This window comes from Danio aesculapii, chromosome 9, assembly GCF_903798145.1.
Source record: "Danio aesculapii chromosome 9, fDanAes4.1, whole genome shotgun sequence".
Classification (NCBI taxonomy): domain Eukaryota; kingdom Metazoa; phylum Chordata; class Actinopteri; order Cypriniformes; family Danionidae; genus Danio; species Danio aesculapii.
In genome coordinates this window covers 24,114,945-24,132,499 of record NC_079443.1, presented here as the reverse complement: position 1 = coordinate 24,132,499, position 17,555 = coordinate 24,114,945, and the positions used below count along the sequence as shown (strand labels likewise).

Genomic DNA, 17,555 nt, shown 5'->3' with positions numbered 1-17,555 from the left:
GCAAAAATAGGCTATATGATTGATTTCATTTAGCTAATTTGTACATTTAAAAAAATAATTTCATATGCTTCGCTGAGTAGCTATGAATGAGAATGTCCACAGTAATGTTGCATTAACAGCTTTGTAAAAAATAACCTTTCTTTAAAATATAAACCATTCATAAAAATCTGAGTAGTTTATTGTTTTAATGCATTGATAGCATTTGCTTTTTGTTATTCCTATCTATTTCCTTAGATAAACCATAGACTTTAAATACATCAATTACAAAGGATGTTTGTAAGCATTAGGTGTAAACCATATTCTTTATAAAAGTTCTTTATTGCCATTGATGCTTCTAATAATAGAACCTTTCCAATGAACAAAAGGTCATTTATGGTATAATAATATTTTTGAATAGTTAAAACGTCCTTCACACTCAGACAGGGGTTATTTTAAGGATAAAACAGAACATTCTGTCATTATTTACTAACCAGTTACTTGTTCCAAACCTGTTTGACTTTCTTCTGTTCTTCTGTTGAACACTAAATAGGATATTCTGAAGAAAGATGGAAACCTGTAACCATTGACTTGCATAGTATTTGCTTTTCTTACTTCAACATGTCAAATGTAACCGATATCTCTCTTCAAAATATTTTCTTTTATGTTCTAATAAAGGTTTAGAACCAGTGGTGTAGTCGGGGCTATACGCACGTATACTCAGTATGCCTACTTTTTTCCACTAGCTGTTTGGGTATTATGACTTCTGAGGATCAATAATTGCGTATACCCTTGGTATACTCACTTGTTTTGCTAATTAGACTTCCCCTTTAACTGTATACCAAATTTTTTTAAACTCTCATCCTAATTTGTTGCAATTGGTGCATTTTTGTTTTAATTTTGCGCCATTACCCTCCCCCTGACGACCACAGAAGCTGTGAGAAAATTTTGTGGGTTTTTCGAAGTTAACTGAATGATGTCTCGCTGAAACGTTCAGGTAAAATTATAAAACAGCATGGGTGGGTTGGGTGGGTAATAGTACACCACCTTTTATTTTAGGACTACACCACTGTTTAGAACCAATTAAGAGGGAGTAATCTATGTGAAAATTTTCATTTAATTTTGGGTGAAAGTGCTTTTAGAAATGCTCTCTGAAAGGTTCTTTAGGAAACTCAAAGTGGTTTTTAGCATTGCTGTGAAATTCCCTTTCGGATTTCCCTTTTTTATCATATATATACTAAAATACAATGAGGCCTTTCTGAAAATATTCCTTTTACGTGGAAAAAAGTACACCATACAGGTTTGGAACAACATGACAGTAAATGATCACAGATTTCATTTTTATGTAAACTATCTCTTTAATAATCAGCTTTGTCTTAATTTAAACAGATGTGCAAAACTGTATTTATAAGCATTATAAGCAAGTTATATTTCCAAGAGAATGATAAATATAACTAAAAGATTGTAACTTATATGATTTTTCTTAAATGATGTTCACATTAAAACACTGCAACATATTAAACACTGTTATCAGACAAATTCAATAAACTATTGTAAGTGTGTTTGAGAAATGTTCACAGGCCCATGTCTAAATCTGTGATTATTAATTGCTTCAATATTGCACCAGTGATTAAAGTAAAAATATAAAATAGACAGTTGTTTAAAAAAAGCTGTGAGTTTGTTGTGTTAAATATGCAGTGGTCAAGAGAAGGAGTCAGCAGGAAGGTCATAGAGCTGCGAGGAGTTCACGGAGATGTACTGCAGCTGAAAGCCTCCAGCTGTCACCGAAGAATCAGAGAGAAACTTCAGAGTCATGACGTTTCCTAAGACAAAATACACAAACACACACAGTAATACTATAACAAGTTTGACTAATATAAATAGAATTGATTATTTGTGGACCCTTAATGCACTAGCACAATACTAAATACTTTAAATAGAGTGCTTGTCACATTCATTCATTTTCTTTTCGGCTTAGTCCCTTTATTAATCAGGGGTCGCCACAGCGGGATGAACCGCCAACTTATTTAGCATGTGTTTTACGCAGCGGATGCCTTTCCAGCCACAATCCTGCACTGGGAAACAACCCATTCACACCCACACATACACTATGGCCAATTTAGCTTATTCAATCCACCAATAGCACATGTCTTTGGACTATGGGGGAAACTGGAGCACCCACGCCAACACGAGGAGAATATGCAAACTCCACACAGCGACTTTCTTGCTTTGAGGCAACAGCGCTACCCACTGTGACACTATGTCGCCCCTGCTTGTCACATACAACAACTTATTTACTACTTACACTAATAAATTCTAAGTAATATAAATAGTATACTACTGCAAATAATGGTAGATACTATTTGGACCTCAATGTTTTGTAATATATTGTAAAACAGTGTGCGCTTGACCACCCTGAACATGCAGATCAGCGAAGGTGTCCATGTAGGTTCAGGAAGGGAGCCACGATTATTCATTCATTCATTTTCTTTTCGGCTTAGTCTCTTTATTAATCTGGGGTCGCCACAGCAGAATGAACCGCCAACTTATCCAGCATGTTTTACACAGCGGATGCCCTTCCAGCATCCATACATCCATATACACTCATTCACACACATACACTACAGACAATTTAGCTCACCCAATTCACCTGTACCGCATGGCTTTGGACTTGTGGGAGAAACCGAAGCACCTTGAGGAAACCCACGCGAACACGTGGAGAACATGCAAACTCCACACAGAAATGCCAACTGACCCAGCCGAGGCTCAAACTAGTGACCTTCTTGCTGTGAGGCGATCGTGCAACCCACTGCGCCACCATGACGCCAAGAACCCCAATTATGTGTGGTTTTAAACATTATATAGAGAGAGAACATATTCTGAACGTCCATGCATTCAGCTTTATGTTTACAATAGTGTTTTATTATACTTCAGTGTTCATAAATGTGTGGATACTGCATACAATAAAAAAAAAAGCATTAAAAAGTTATAGGCCATAAAAACCCATCACACAGTGCTGGGTAAATTACTTAAATTGTAGTCTTATTCAAAATAGCATGTAGCCATAAATATAATCTATATTACTTATTGTAGGTAAACATATTCTGATTATTTTTGGATTCATTTCTCTAATTAATTTTGACCTATCTTTTTCAAATTCTGAAGCATGGATCCCAAAGGAATTTACATATCATGTATATTTTCACTCTATATTGTAAATATTCAGAACTAAACATTAGAGACATATGTAAAAAAAAATATATATTAATAATTGAATGATTTTTAAAAATATTAATTATTTGAAATAAATAGATTTTAAAGCTGATAAACAATGAGAAAAAGGAGAATAGGATTCAAACTAAGGTCAGTGTCTTTACTCACACATAGTGCCTGGGTGGCGCTAGTGAAAATAGCTCTTGACAATAAGAAAGACACTCCAAGGGATGTTTTATAGGTGCCCTATATATAAAATCAAAATATACCTAGGCATAATCGAATAACAATAGATCAGTATATGGAAATAGCCACACTGTGATGTAAATCTCATGTAAAATCCACTACTGAAAAACCCTGGTGAAAAACAGGCCTATCAGAACACAATACAGACTGTTGCGCTGCTCACGAGACATGCCCTCGGCATTTGCATGTAGCTATTTTAGGTCACATTCTATGTCATCAGGACTTGACAAACAGCCACGTCATCAAAAGTTCAGTAGCCACAATTGTTGCACAGAGGATCATTGGTATTTTGCTTCAGGCTGCAAAAACTTACTTGGGACTTGAAAAATGGTAGAGGCAGAAATAATACAGCTGCACCAGAATGAATGTTTTTTCAATGCATTGCTATGCAACGAATTCATAAGCCATCTGCTCACATGTGTGTCAGGACACAAAATGATACGGAATATAAATTTATTCAGCTCCACCCCAAAGAGGCATAAGGCATGTGTAGTTGTATCTTTTGTTAATTTATTGTGTTCATTGTGAAATTTGCCATATACTGTATGTTAGTAATGAATCAACAAACCCATAGACTGCTGAGTATCAGTGTTCACTTAGTATAAAATGCATGTTTAATAATAATGTCATCTAACTCAGCTCTTACTGTCGTGTTTCGGAAGTGAAAGAACAGTAGTACACTTTCTTAAACATCATCTGTTTATGCTGATGTTGATGTTACTTCCTGTCTGTGGTTTCATTTGCATTACAGCATTAAAATACAGCACAAGACATCTCTGTTGGTCTCTTTTGTCGAGTTTAATTATAATTTAGTCAATAATTTCAAACAACACAACTCAGGAGCAAAATAGTTTTCTCTGAAGAGTTTATATTAGATAGCTCACTCACTTAATTTAAGTAAAATTAACATCCACTACTTAAGTTAAAAAGATTTAACAAGGCACTTGTTTGTTAAAATATTTTATCGACAAATAAAGTATAATTATTTTCACGAGTTTATTTCAGAGTACATCATGATGGGTGTGGGGATTTGTGTGAGTGATATAGAGAGTGAGAGAGAGAGAGAGAGAGAGAGAGAGAGAGAGAGAGAGAGAGTGCACTGAGCTTTCTTTATGACCTTTCCAAATATGGTCAATATGGAGCTTCTGATTCAAGGGACATTTTATAGCATAATAAATGAGCATATTAAACCATTTCTTGAATTTTGTTTTAACTTACCTAAGACATACCAACTATGCAGATATCAGATAACAATTATTGAATCAATGCAGCATACAGCACTTTTAAAGGTGCGATAGAGTGCATTGATTATATATGTTAAATTGTTCTCTGACATCTACATAGTTGGTATGTGTCTTAGGTAAGTACACTATATTCTCCAGAAGTGGTTAAATATGCCCAACTATAACCAAATGAATTAGCTCTAGAATGAAAGTTCAGTTTTGACCATATAGGGGCTGTTTACACCTGGTCATGTCATGCGTTTTTTTACTCTCATTTCTGAAAAGGGCAGGTCTAATGCAGAGTTCAGACTGCATGATTTTCAAAGTATTCGTGTCGCAGATGTTTTCACACTGCATGACTATCTGGGTTAGCGTTCTGTTGGTGCTGTGTTTACACTGTGGGATGGATCGGCGACAGGGGGTTTCACGTTACATGACCTTAAAATAGGAAGAATCGCAGACAACTTTGTCCAAATTACATCCCACAACCTTTAAATTACGTCTCAAGCAAACAAACGCAAAAAGTGAGATAGGAACAATGCGAGGTCACGTAATATATCTTTCGTTTTTAACTACATAATTAAAAAAGGAGCCTTTAGCTTTAGAAAATGTACCTATTTTTCTCACCTGGCTTTTGAAGGGAATTAGCAATTTCTCCTCAACTTTTTAAAATTTTCGACCTGGTTGTGATATTGCTCAGTTGACACGTCAAACAGACACGGCTGCTCCTGCCAAATTCACACTTGTTTTTCCTCCAATTCTTGGGGCCAAATAAACTGAAAATGAGCGCTTTTAACTTCTCCCCCTTTTAACTTCTCCTGGCCTCCAGATACCCATACTTGTGGATGCTGCTCTCTCATTGGCTGTAGGTGATCACTGATGTTATTTTCAATTTGAACACATTTCACACGGTATGATTTGAACCGCCAACAGCTCCAGATATTTAGCATGCAAAATATCTGACAGATGTCGGCAACTCATGGATGATTCTCTCAGTTCGCGTCTTTGATAGTTCACACTGTGTTATTGTTACTAGCGAGCACCGATATGCCTGTGATTTCAGGCATTTGTTGCGAGTCTAAATTGGGGCTAAAATCATGCAGTCTGAACTTGGCATTAGGGGCCGAACTCGCTTTTTGCGTTGAGAGGCGTCTTTTTTGAATGATTTACTAAAGCCGCGAGCGTATTGTGCGTCAGTCGCGCCTTTTCCATTCTCCATTCAAACGAAAGCAGAGACAAGGTTCTGTTGAGGTGACTGCAGTGTTTGTGTTGTCAAGACAACTACGAAGACTTTTAAAGATGGAGGAGACACTTGTGAAGACACACGTTTTAGTTATCCAGAGTTGAATAACCCTTGAATCTTGAATATCACAATATTATTAAATATTAAAATTATAGCAATATTAACAGCAACAGTCGCACACAATACACAGCTGATTCAGTCATGCCTAGCGACATAAAAAGCACACCGCGCTTCTTTTTTTCTTGTCAACAAAAAAAGGCAGTGTGAGGCACCTTGCGTTTTTGGAGTATAAAAGCATGTTCGATGTGATCGGCCCCTATAGGTGTACTCACACTAGGCACGGTTGTCTAAAACCAAACTCTCCTCCTCGGCCTGCACTTAAACTGCAATTTTACCTTTCGAGCCTGAGCTCAAGCCCGCTTACATCATCGCTGATGTGACTGTTCAATTTTGAAGAGAAGCGTTCTCGCTCAGCACAGTGGACCTCGCTTTAGTTATATTGTTTTGTATTATTTTAAGTCATTTGGAATGCTATGACATGCAGTCAAATATTTTTTTTCTGAACAGATTCACCACTCAAAAATTTTCTACTGCAGGTTTCAGATGGTTTGCTAAAGGTGGCAGCTGACATGCAGCAGGAGGTTTGCATTTTTAATAAACTATAATGATTAATAAATCCATATAAACAGTCCCTTAAAAGTGACCTCACATCATCAGTTTGCACGCAAACTACAAGTGTACCACGCCAAAGCCCAAATGAACTGCGCTCTGGCACACCTCTTCCGACCGGGCCAGAGCTGGCCAACTGAACTGCACAGTGGCATGATTCAGAGCACTCATACTTGTCAAACGAACTGGTAAATGCACCCAGGTATGGTTTAGTTAGCCTAATGCGAGTACACCCAAAATTCTCTCCGAAAAGCATGCAAAATGGATATAAATCTGATCACTCAGAGCACTTCAGGAGGCGCTCACAGTATGACATTTTCCATTCACAGAACTCTTATCATTCTGCTATTTATCCTTCCATTGCACATTTATCACATGATTTCAAACTCATGTGTGTTTAAAATAAAAAAACAAACAAACAATGACTATAAATGCATACCTGTACTTATGAAGTCATCTGGAAGTTGATCACCACAGTATCTAAACAGAATTGGCATATAATTATCATTATTTTTCAGATGCTTTTAAAATTATTTCTGAACTGTAAACTCTCAGCAATTAAATCTTAAGATTGTTTACCAATGATTTTTTTTTACAAATAAAAAAAAAAAATAGGAGCTGTCGTTTACCTTCCAACAAAGCCTGAAACATCATCATAGCTGTCGTAGATCTCCAGGTGATCGCTGAGACAATCTGTATCCTCCTCAATGTCAAAGTCCAGAAAGTGCAGGCGGATTCGATGGCCGAAGCGAACACGAATGTGCCAGTAGCAAATCTGCTCATCCTGGTACTCGTCTGGATAACCAGGAGAAACTAAAACCTTCTCTGGATCTGTGTGCACTCCTCCACACTCTTTGGCTGTAAATGAATATAAACATTTAGAGATATAATAGAAACTGTTCAACCTACACTGCAAATATCCAAATATCTAAAATTCTTTAGTCAAGAAGCCTTTTCTAGACAAACAAAAAAATATTGTCCTGTTTTAAGAAACAATATGCCAAAATTAAGTGAGTTTTCCCCTAAAACAAGCTAAATAATCTGCCAATGGGGTAAGCAAAATAATCTTATGTCAAAATGAAAAACTAGATTATTTTATGTAGCATTTTTGCAATGTAATGAATGAGGGGATCATACATGTTCATTAGTTTGAGTCACGACTAGACCAGAATAATGAATATACATGAATAAGCATAAAGGCAGTCAATGCATCATGAGTTATGCTAAAGCAAACCATGACAAATCCAAACACTGGCTGTGGTTTGAGTGGGTGTTCAGTGACAAACACACACTGAACCCTGCCCTGAATGAGGTAGTGACTGGGTGACGATGTACCCAGAGAATAAATTTAGACTTAAATTATCCTCCTGGTTGCATTATATTGCACCGAACTATTAGCCAAACTCAAAATGAACATTTGTTTTAGTTGTGCGTGTTGATTTATTAACAGTTGAAATTATAATCATGTGTAGATGAATCTAGATTAAGAGCTTACTTTGTAAATCATGTCTCTTATTTAAACATCCAACATCTATTAAAGGGATTTGTGCGTCTCTTTGGTCAGGATTTACTCTTTGATTCTCTTTGAGATCACTGCTGACTCAAGTTCTCCATGGTGAGAATCTCTTTCACTGGCTCATTACAAATCAGGGGAACAGTGCCAGTCACAAACTTAGCTGGGTCTCTGGTAAAGCATTACCACACCTTGTAAAACTTTCACGGGCTTCGTTTAGATTATTCAAAGTGAAATAATTTTCATTAGACTCTTACAAATTCACACAAGGAAATAACAGCCAGAGAAAACAAGCAAGAATATTACAAGAAAGTATTTTTTATTTTGACAATATGTCTAGTGCAATGTTCAATATACAAATGTGTATGATGTCATTTGCTGCTAAGGCTCATTGTCTTTGTATTTCTGTCCATCTGGCATGAAACAGCCATCACACTTTTCCCAAAAACATTTAGTCATGGTAGTATTTTATCCAGAGCATATCCTATCCCACCCTTAGTTTAGAGACCAATGAAAGCCTGAATTATGATATAAATTAATAATCTTTAACCCGTGGAGATTTATATCTTACTATCAAGCTAATGCCTACAAACCTGATATCTAACTTTTCTGTCAAAACAACTATCTGTTCACTACAGATCTCTCTACAGATTTGCCAGTCAGCCATTTCTCAAACTCACCTACAGGGTTGTAGCAGTAGACATCCCATCTCTCACTTTTGTTTAGCCGGTATCCGTAATCAATGATTCCGACCTTTCCGAAACCACAGTTGGAGCCAGCTTTAACAATAGGATAGCCCACACGTCCTTTATCAAACCATCCGGCTGCACACACATGGAACCCTTTTGGAGAATGAGAACGACAGCTGCTTTCACATTGTGCAAAAAGTCTACTTTATCTTCTAAACGAATATCAATTTATCTAAATGTATCTATTCATGACATTTTAGAAATGAACTGTATTAAACAGTGTTGGGTAAAGTTACTTTTAACAGTAATATATTACAATCTTAAACCTTTAATCTTAAAGGACACCTAAGATGAAAATCATCTTTTGTAAGCTGTTTAGACAGGACTGTGTGTAGGTATAGTGTGTCCACAGTCATATTGTGGTGATATAAACACAACAAGTCTCTTTTTAAAAATGTCCTGATGAAAAATACGTCAAGTTGTCGTAGGAGTGCGGTTTTCCCCCCTACCGAATTGATTAAAAGGTGCCATGTTTCTATAATAGCATGTATACACATGTCCACACAACATGTTTTTGAAAATAAACTGGGATTAAAATATGTTATAACTCTCTGTACTTTTTATAAGTTTAAAACATTTTTAAAACAGAGCATGTTTGTAATAAAGACAGTAAAATCACTATGTAATTCTTATAATCGCCATGGCCGCATAGTGTCAGTAAACACTAATATATTTGTGTGAGACTCATCATTTCAGAAAGGCTTGAATAAACTCCACCACAAATACATGAAATAAACTTACTTGGTATTGTTGACTAATGAGCTGTATTTCAGCTTCATCTGTGTCTGTTTCTATCATTAGCTATGTTTCTATCCAATTTCCATCTTTATTCTATGTGCGGAAAAAGCAGCATTTCCATCCACTGCCGCCAAATATCAACAGTAAAAACGGAATTTGCTGAGGTAGAAGGACCTGCGTCAATCTATTCTTTATTTAATAAATTACTTGTGGCTCAGAAGGCAATCCAGACAGGCAGTGAACACGGGGTGGCGTTTGAAGGAGTGAGACACAGAGTACAGAAGCTCTTGACAATTCTGGAGGTCATTAATAATATAATAACACTAATATTAAAACGGTTAAGGTGTTTTAGAATCACCAAAACAACATTTCAGATGTTTTACAGTGTGCTCAGCCTGCTGGTTTGCATTCATCCACATTTTTATCATCACATGATCTCTTAAAACAAAATCACATGACCTTTTTTAATGCGCATACTGGTATTTGTTTGGTAAAGTGTTTCCATTGCAGTTTATGCACATCTTGTCTTATCAAAATTATCTAAATAATATTACGTTTATCCTACTCAGCTATGCGCATTTGTTTTTATGCGCATTTTCAAAATATAAGCGCATCGTGGCGTTTCCATCAACCAGAATCCAAAATGTCCATAAAAATAGGTGGATGGAAACGTAGCTACTGACTGCTGTTTATTTAATGTAGCATGAGAAGCAGACACACACTTGGGAACGGTGGGTGGGGAGCGGCTTCTCATTTGTATTTAAAACCACAGGCTACAAAAACAGCTACACTGTACTCAGGCACCAAAATGGGCAGATTCTGGAGGCTATAATAAACAATCTGATGGGTACTTTGAGCTGAAACTTTACAGACACATTCTGGAGACACAAAAGGCTTATCTTACATCTTGTAAAAGATGTAAAATAGGTGGTGTTTATTCTTAATCTTGAAAAATATGGCTCAAAATATGACTTTTTCTGCTAGTTCAAACTACTTATTTAAAACGAGTCGAAACAAAACAATTTGTGTTGGGACAACATGAAGGAATTGTGTAGAACACTGCATTTCCACAGTGTAACATAAAACTACTTTAACATTACTTTCCTTAAAAGGTTAACACATTTAGTTGATGTGATGAACACAAAAGTGACTCAAGATTTTATTGTACTACTTTTTTAAAAGTAACTGTACTCAACACACTATTAAAACATAATATTTCATTTGGTTAATGAACTCCTTTCAGAAAAGTTCACCGCTCTTAGCATCTGCAGCATTTTGGTTTCTGTTTAGACTGAATACAAAATGTTCTCCGTGACAAAACTAATAACTGACGGATATCCGTTTTTTAGGGGTATGAAGAATAAAAGGCTCTTGTGCTCTGAGGAGCCATGGGTACTATTTACAGACAGCAGATGAGAGATAAAAAGCAAAGCAGACCTCCTGCATAGAATGCCATAGGCCAGTCCTAACCACTAAATGTTGTCATTACAGATCCGAGCTCATGTCTGGATCAAATTTACTCTTGCAGCAGAGTCATTTTACTAGAAAACAGGTGTTACTTCTCAGTCAGCACATGACAATGACTTTTACAGTTCAAACATAACACTGGGTGGCATGCGGAGAGTTTTAATCCATGTTTATGAGACGTGTACAAATATTTAATCTAGCCTATCTATGAGAATGTTATCATTCTACTTGCTGACTGATTCAGATGTGATCTAAAAGAGATTCTGATTGGTTACTGTTAGACAATAAAGCCTTTTCATTGCAATCCCAGTAACAGGACATCAACGCCAATGCTGTGGGCCAGACCCTGCATTGCTGTTTCTTTTGGCATCTGATCTAAGTGTGATTTGTAAGTACGATACAAACCAATTTGGCGAGCAGCTTCAAGTTGATCAAACGTAGCAAGAGTGCCCCCCTCAAATTTACACACGGCCTTGGCTTCCTTATACGTCAGCTGATATCTTCCCTTGCGAGATTCGCGGTGGTAAACTCCAGCTGCTTGCTCTGTAAGGAAAGAGAACATACGTCTCATTTGGCAACATTATCAGCTTCAAGGACCCATGTGGAGTTATCTGGCTCTGTTCAGTGTCTCAGATCAGTGATTCTACCCGTCTACTTAAATTACGTCAGACTAAAAGCAGAAAGCATATTTTAGAAAGTGCCCAGTGTTTTAAAGGAACACTCAACTTTTTTGGAAATAGGCTTAAGTCACCTAAAGTTAGACAGTCGAGTTTTACTATTTTTAAATCCATTGAGCTGATTTCTGAGTTTGGCGAGGCACTTTTAGCTTAGCTTAGCATAAACAATTTAATCAGATTAGACCATTAGCACTTCGCTCAATAGTTTTTTAATAAGTCTTTTGATATTTTCCTATTTAAAGTTTTATACTTCTGTAGTTACACTGAAAAATGAAAAGTAACAACAATGTTTCGTAATATCTTCAGCCATGGTACAGCAGCAAAGTCCCTTGTTTACTTCACCAGAAAGAGAGTACAGTTCATAGCCATATTAACCTAGAAAATAGCCATTTTAATTATCTGATGGTCTTGAAACTACAAAACACTCCAGCTTTATATAGGAAAACTATCAAAACTCTTTATTGATTATTTTAGCAAAATGCTAACAGTCTAATTAATCAGATTTATGCTTAGCTAAAACTAAGCTGGCTCCAATGTTTAAGACCCCAATGTTTCACTCAGTGACTTAAAAATGTGGAGTGTTCCTTTAATGTGCAAGACATCCTGAATACATAAGGGACAAATATTATGTACATCCAGTTGCTGTTGTAAGATTAGTAAACCAGATGCAGACTCTGTTTTGGGCTCTGTCACAGAACATCATGCTGTTTTGCAGTTATTTTTAAGCATACATGCATGCATAACCTTGAAGAAGTTACTTATGAGCCAATACTTTTACTCTGCTGGCTTTAAACAATGTTCTCAGAAGACTGCAATCATTAATGAGCTCTAAACATCGTTTTGGGGAAAAAGCACTAAGTGGGAGATTCATTTGAAGTTAATACTGTAGCTTATGTACTGTAAGTGCTTTCACATGTGCAGTGGCCAATCCACTGTTCCACTAAAAGTAAACAAATGAAACTGTACACAATGTGGGAAATATATAGTGACTTGGGGGAAAAAAGTATGTTAAAGTAATTTAAATGTTTTCTAACTTATTATATGTATGTCTAAGTTACAAATACAAATAATTTATGTAAGGTTAATAATCTTAAGAAAAGTTACGCTATACCATTAAAATGATTTGCAGCAAAGCCATAGAAGAACCATTTTCAGCTAAAACAAAACAATAACGACAACTTTTAAGAACCATTGAATTTCCATTGATGATAAGAATCTTCAACCGCTGATGCCAGTAAAGAACAATTACTTTAAGTGTGTATAGGATATATGTGTAATGTGTAAATGTAGAAGTAAGTGAAGCAAAATCAAATGTACAATCTGAAAGTCAGATATAAAGAGAACATGATATGGACAAATAGGAAAACTGGGGCCAGTTAAATAAACATCACCTACATATTTAACCAATTATTAGTTAATAATACCCCCAATGGGTAATGGGGGCGATGCAGTGGCGCAGTAGGTAGTGCTGTTGCCTCACAGCAAGAAGGTCGCTGGTTCGAGCCTCGACTGGGTCAGTTGGTGTTGCTGTGTGGTGTTTGCATGTTCTCCCTGCGTTTGTGTGGGTTTGCTCCGGGTTCTCTGATTTCCCCCACAGTCCAAAGACATGCGGTACAGGTGAATTGGGTAAGCTAAATTGTCTGTAGTGTATGGGTGTGAGTGAGTGTGTGTGGACGTAAAATTACTGCTAGCCAGTTTTGGGAAAAAACACGACACAGTGGGGTTAGTTGTAATAGGTTGTTTTAAAATAAGCCACACACTTTTGACACCAATTAAACAAAAAATTATAATTTTTGAATTTTGAGTGTAATGTTGAGAACTTTATATATAAAATGTTTTTACTAGAAAAGTATTGCTAATAATGCAAATAAATGCTTTGTATAATAATGTATAATATTGCAAATAAATCCAAATGTGTTTATCCAATAGATGAATAAATAAACATACTGTGCTATGTAGAATAAAAAATAAATCGAGCTATGTATTGAAGAAATATAGCTACTATTTAAAGTAAGCTGGATTTAAATGAATTGTGTGAAATCTGCCTTTTTAAGCATGTGTTCCAACTAACCCTCTGTCTGTTACAACTTGCCCCGCAGGTGGGGTAAATAGACACATTTTTACTCCTGGTACTTTTGGCTACACTGCACAGTAACCATAGGTCTGGCGGTCATACTTTCAGTGCTCACTTGTAGAAGTGGCTTGTGTGTTGTTGGTAAAAAATATATACATCGATCATTATTTATATATACATCGAACGAAAAGGTGTTACTTTGTGCCCCGCTCTCCCATACTTTTCACTAAAACAACAATAAATCAATTGCTCTTTAATGGCATCACAGGTTCATTCTATTTTAAGAGTGTTTAAGTCTAAGTATCTGAATGGCATTGGTCGTCCAAATATTTGGTAGCTAATCTGAAGGCATCAGTTTAGGATTTTAATGAAGAATTTAAAAAGGCCTGATAATCTAGCCAACCTAACAAGAAAGTTCAGTTTGAAAAGTGAAGAATTTCTGCTCGAGGCACTAGTCCTATACAACATCTTATTTTGCGCACTATTTATTTAACATGGTTTAAACCAAAGGCTACAGCTAAACCAACAATAAATAGTCGTTTTTTTACGGAAAAGAAAATAGTGAAAAGCTTATGCAAGTTCCTGATACCACTATGAGTTCATCCTGAAATGACCATGAATTTCTTGGACAATCCTTAAAGTGTTGTGAGGTGCCTTGGGTAAAGTTGTAATGCACCGTAACAAAATGAAGTCATTTCCCTCTGTTTACAAGGTCTCTTCAGACTGCCTGCACTGACAACCTTCACAGAACAGTAAACATGCCTCGTCTGGGGCCAACGCGACTTGTACGAAACACACATGTGGTAAAATAGTAGCCTAATTGAACGGTAGTTTGCGGTACAAAAACAAACAAACAAACAAACAAACAAACAAAATACATATCTACACTACAAAAATCCAGAAATCCAAATAAAATGAGTACAAGTCGTTCTACTAAACACAGTAGTTGAAATCACAAGTAAAAACGAAAAGATCTGAATGAAATACCCAGCCAGATGGAGTTGTGCAGTATTCCATTCTTGTAACCCCAAGCTTCAGTCTCCTTCAGGACGATTAGAACGCCAAACACGGCTGTTAGCGCGCGCATGGCTCTCATTCCGCAGTGGCTCATACAGATGTTTGCGCAGCTGTCACGCACTCAACTGTGAACATCAGGCGAAACACAAGTTTAAATGGTTCACCCCTTTGCTAGGCTGCGTTACGTGGGGTCTGACGTGTTATTTCAGTAAATGATGACGTTAGTACAAAGGGCTGGATCGGGAAAGACCCTAGTATTTATCATACAGCAAAAGCAGTACGATTTACCAAATAAATGCATTCATGTATAGAAATATTGCTTTAAGTAAGTTCTGCTAGTAAGTAAATGTAAGTTCTGCTCTGATTTACTAACCACCCATTCATTCTATATCTGAATGACTTTCCCCAGTGGAACACAAAAGAGGATATTCTGAAGATTGGTGGTAAACAAATTGTTTTAGGGACCATTGCGTTAAGGGGAAAAACACTGAAGGAAAGACAAGAAGTTCTTTGTTAGTTAGTTGTTCTTTGAAGTTAATGTTGGGGTTAATTGTTTAATTCTTATATGCACCGTAAAAGTCTCTTCACATTTTATTGTTAATTTGTAAAACAACATTTCAAGAAAATGTTCCAAGACTTTTTTCCATAGAAGCAATACAAAAAACATGTTTAATCCTTAATAAAATAAATAAATAAATAAATTAATTAAATTAAATAGAACAGGTAAAAATGACTTTTTCTTAGTTTGAAGAACCTTTTAAAAATCTAAAGAATTTTGTCTGCTTTTAATAACCTTTAGTGAACATGAAATAAAATGTATGGTAAAAGATCTAAACAGAACAAGAAGCTTTTTATTTTTAGGATTAAAGTTGCATTTAAATACTTAAAAATATAACATAAAACCAATTATAAAACTATTTTTAATCGTAAATAGCACATTATTCAAACTATTTTGAGTACATTTCTTCTATAAAAAAGACAAATAAGTAATATATTTCAGACGTTTATTACAGTACATCAATATTTTAACTTCAGAAAAAATTCGGAAATCATTGTTTGGTGGAATAACGCTTGTTTTCAATCACAGCAAATTATTATTATTGTTGATGTTCATTCATTTTCTTTTCGGCTTAGTTCCTTTATTAATCTGGGGTCGCCACAGTGGAATGAACCACCAACTTATCTAGCATATGTTTTTTACGCAGGGGATGCCATTCCAGCCACAACCCATCACCGGGAAACATCCACACTCACTCACTCACACACACACACGTACACAACGGTCAATTTTAGCATACCCAAGTCACCTGTACCACATGTCTTTGGACTTTGAAACCGGAGCACCCAGAGGAAACCCACGCGAACAGGGGGAGAACATGCCAACTCCACACAGAAATGCCAACTGACCCAGCCGAAGCTCGTACAAGCGACCTTCTTGCTGTGAGGCGAACGTGCCACTGCACCACCGCGTTGCCTAAATATTATTATTATTATTATTATTATTATTATCATTATTTCTATTTCCTGTTCTGTTTTTCTTGCCAATTTAATGAAAAAAGCCTCAAAATTGAAATCTGAAAGAAATGTTCTCAGATCTTTATATAATTAAACAAAAATGTACATTTTACAGAAACCCATAACTAAAATAATCCAAAGAATGTGAGGATTTGTAAGCAGTCTCTTAATATTTTTTCCAGATTTGTATATGTTTTGTAATTGAAATTGCATCCTAAACACAAAACACTGCAGAAACTCACTAACCTGAACTCTCATTTAAATCATTATGCAACTGTTCATTTTTTTAATAAAATGTATTTTGGCAACATTTATAGGCATTTAAGACTAATTGCTAGCAGACCTCATCAAAATATCACTTGTGGATTGTGTTTGACTTAGATTTAAGAGCTGTTGAGTCACACATTCTCTTTCACAGGGCTGTCTGCTCCATGCATTTAAAACAGTTATTTCCATTCCTCCCTCTCATAATTTTGTACAATTCTCTAACACTGCCCAGCTCACTGTGTGCTTTAATACAGGCACCTTAGTCTGTAATGAACATACACACCCTTAAGACGGAGCACACGTCATGATAACTGCCAAAAAAAAGTTCAAATGGGATCTCTCCACATCTATCTGTTTCACTGATGGTGGTAATGTATTTATTTTATTAATATTGGCTTATACACCACACTTTGGAAATAAAGGCTGTTATGTAATTATTGGATCACTCCATTAGATCATTTACCATTTAAATTATAATACAACGTGCCCAAATTAATCCCATCCAGATTAACAGTTTACAGGGCTGGGTTTTGGTATAGCCAGTGAGGTCATAACTCTTTCCTAAAAGTGGACAGGAAGCAGGAAAAAACAATAACTGTATCAATAACAGAATAGAGGATGAGCTGGATGTCTTTTAAATATTATCATCATCTTTTCACATATACGCACGGTTGCCAGGTTTTCACAACAAAACTAGCCCAATGCCCAGTCAAACTATCCCAATGATACCAAAACTCAAAATATGTCAAATCAATTTAAAATTACAGATCTTTTTAAGACATAAAATAAACATTGAATATATTTCTAATTAGGTTGTAATCGACTAAATTTAATCAATAAATAAACAAATTGCCTTTTATTTAGCAGCAATCATTTAGAGGTCTGCCTATGCATGGAGACTTTTAATATTAAATAAGTTATCTGGGCACTTCCGGTGAACTGAAATGCCATAATAAACAAGCTGCATT

General features: G+C 35.9%; 1 protein-coding gene across 1 annotated transcript; it reads right to left on the bottom strand.

The window, feature by feature from the left end:
- Positions 1 to 236: 236 nt before the first annotated feature.
- tnfaip6 (tumor necrosis factor, alpha-induced protein 6) lies at positions 237 to 14,961 on the bottom strand. The gene is made up of 6 exons (XM_056464896.1): positions 14,776 to 14,961; positions 11,443 to 11,580; positions 8,764 to 8,925; positions 7,200 to 7,428; positions 7,010 to 7,050; positions 237 to 1,799 (listed from the first exon to the last, which is right to left on the bottom strand). Exons 1-6 carry the CDS (start codon positions 14,897 to 14,899, stop codon positions 1,678 to 1,680), a joined length of 816 nt encoding a protein of 271 aa, XP_056320871.1. The 5' UTR covers positions 14,900 to 14,961; the 3' UTR covers positions 237 to 1,677.
- Positions 14,962 to 17,555: the final 2,594 nt, after the last annotated feature.

What these genes read in the sequence shown, in the direction of transcription:
- tnfaip6 (XM_056464896.1), bottom strand. Translation starts at nt 14,899, where the DNA reads ATGAGCCACTGCGGAATGAGAGCCATGCGCGCGCTAACAGCCGTGTTT. An exon ending in GCACAACTCCATCTGGCTGG is followed by an intron (nt 11,581 to 14,775) that starts GTATTTCATTCA and finishes CTTTCCTTACAG; the next exon opens with AGCAAGCAGCTGGAGTTTAC. An exon ending in GTTTCAGGCTTTGTTGGAAG is followed by an intron (nt 7,051 to 7,199) that starts GTAAACGACAGC and finishes AATTCTGTTTAG; the next exon opens with ATACTGTGGTGATCAACTTC.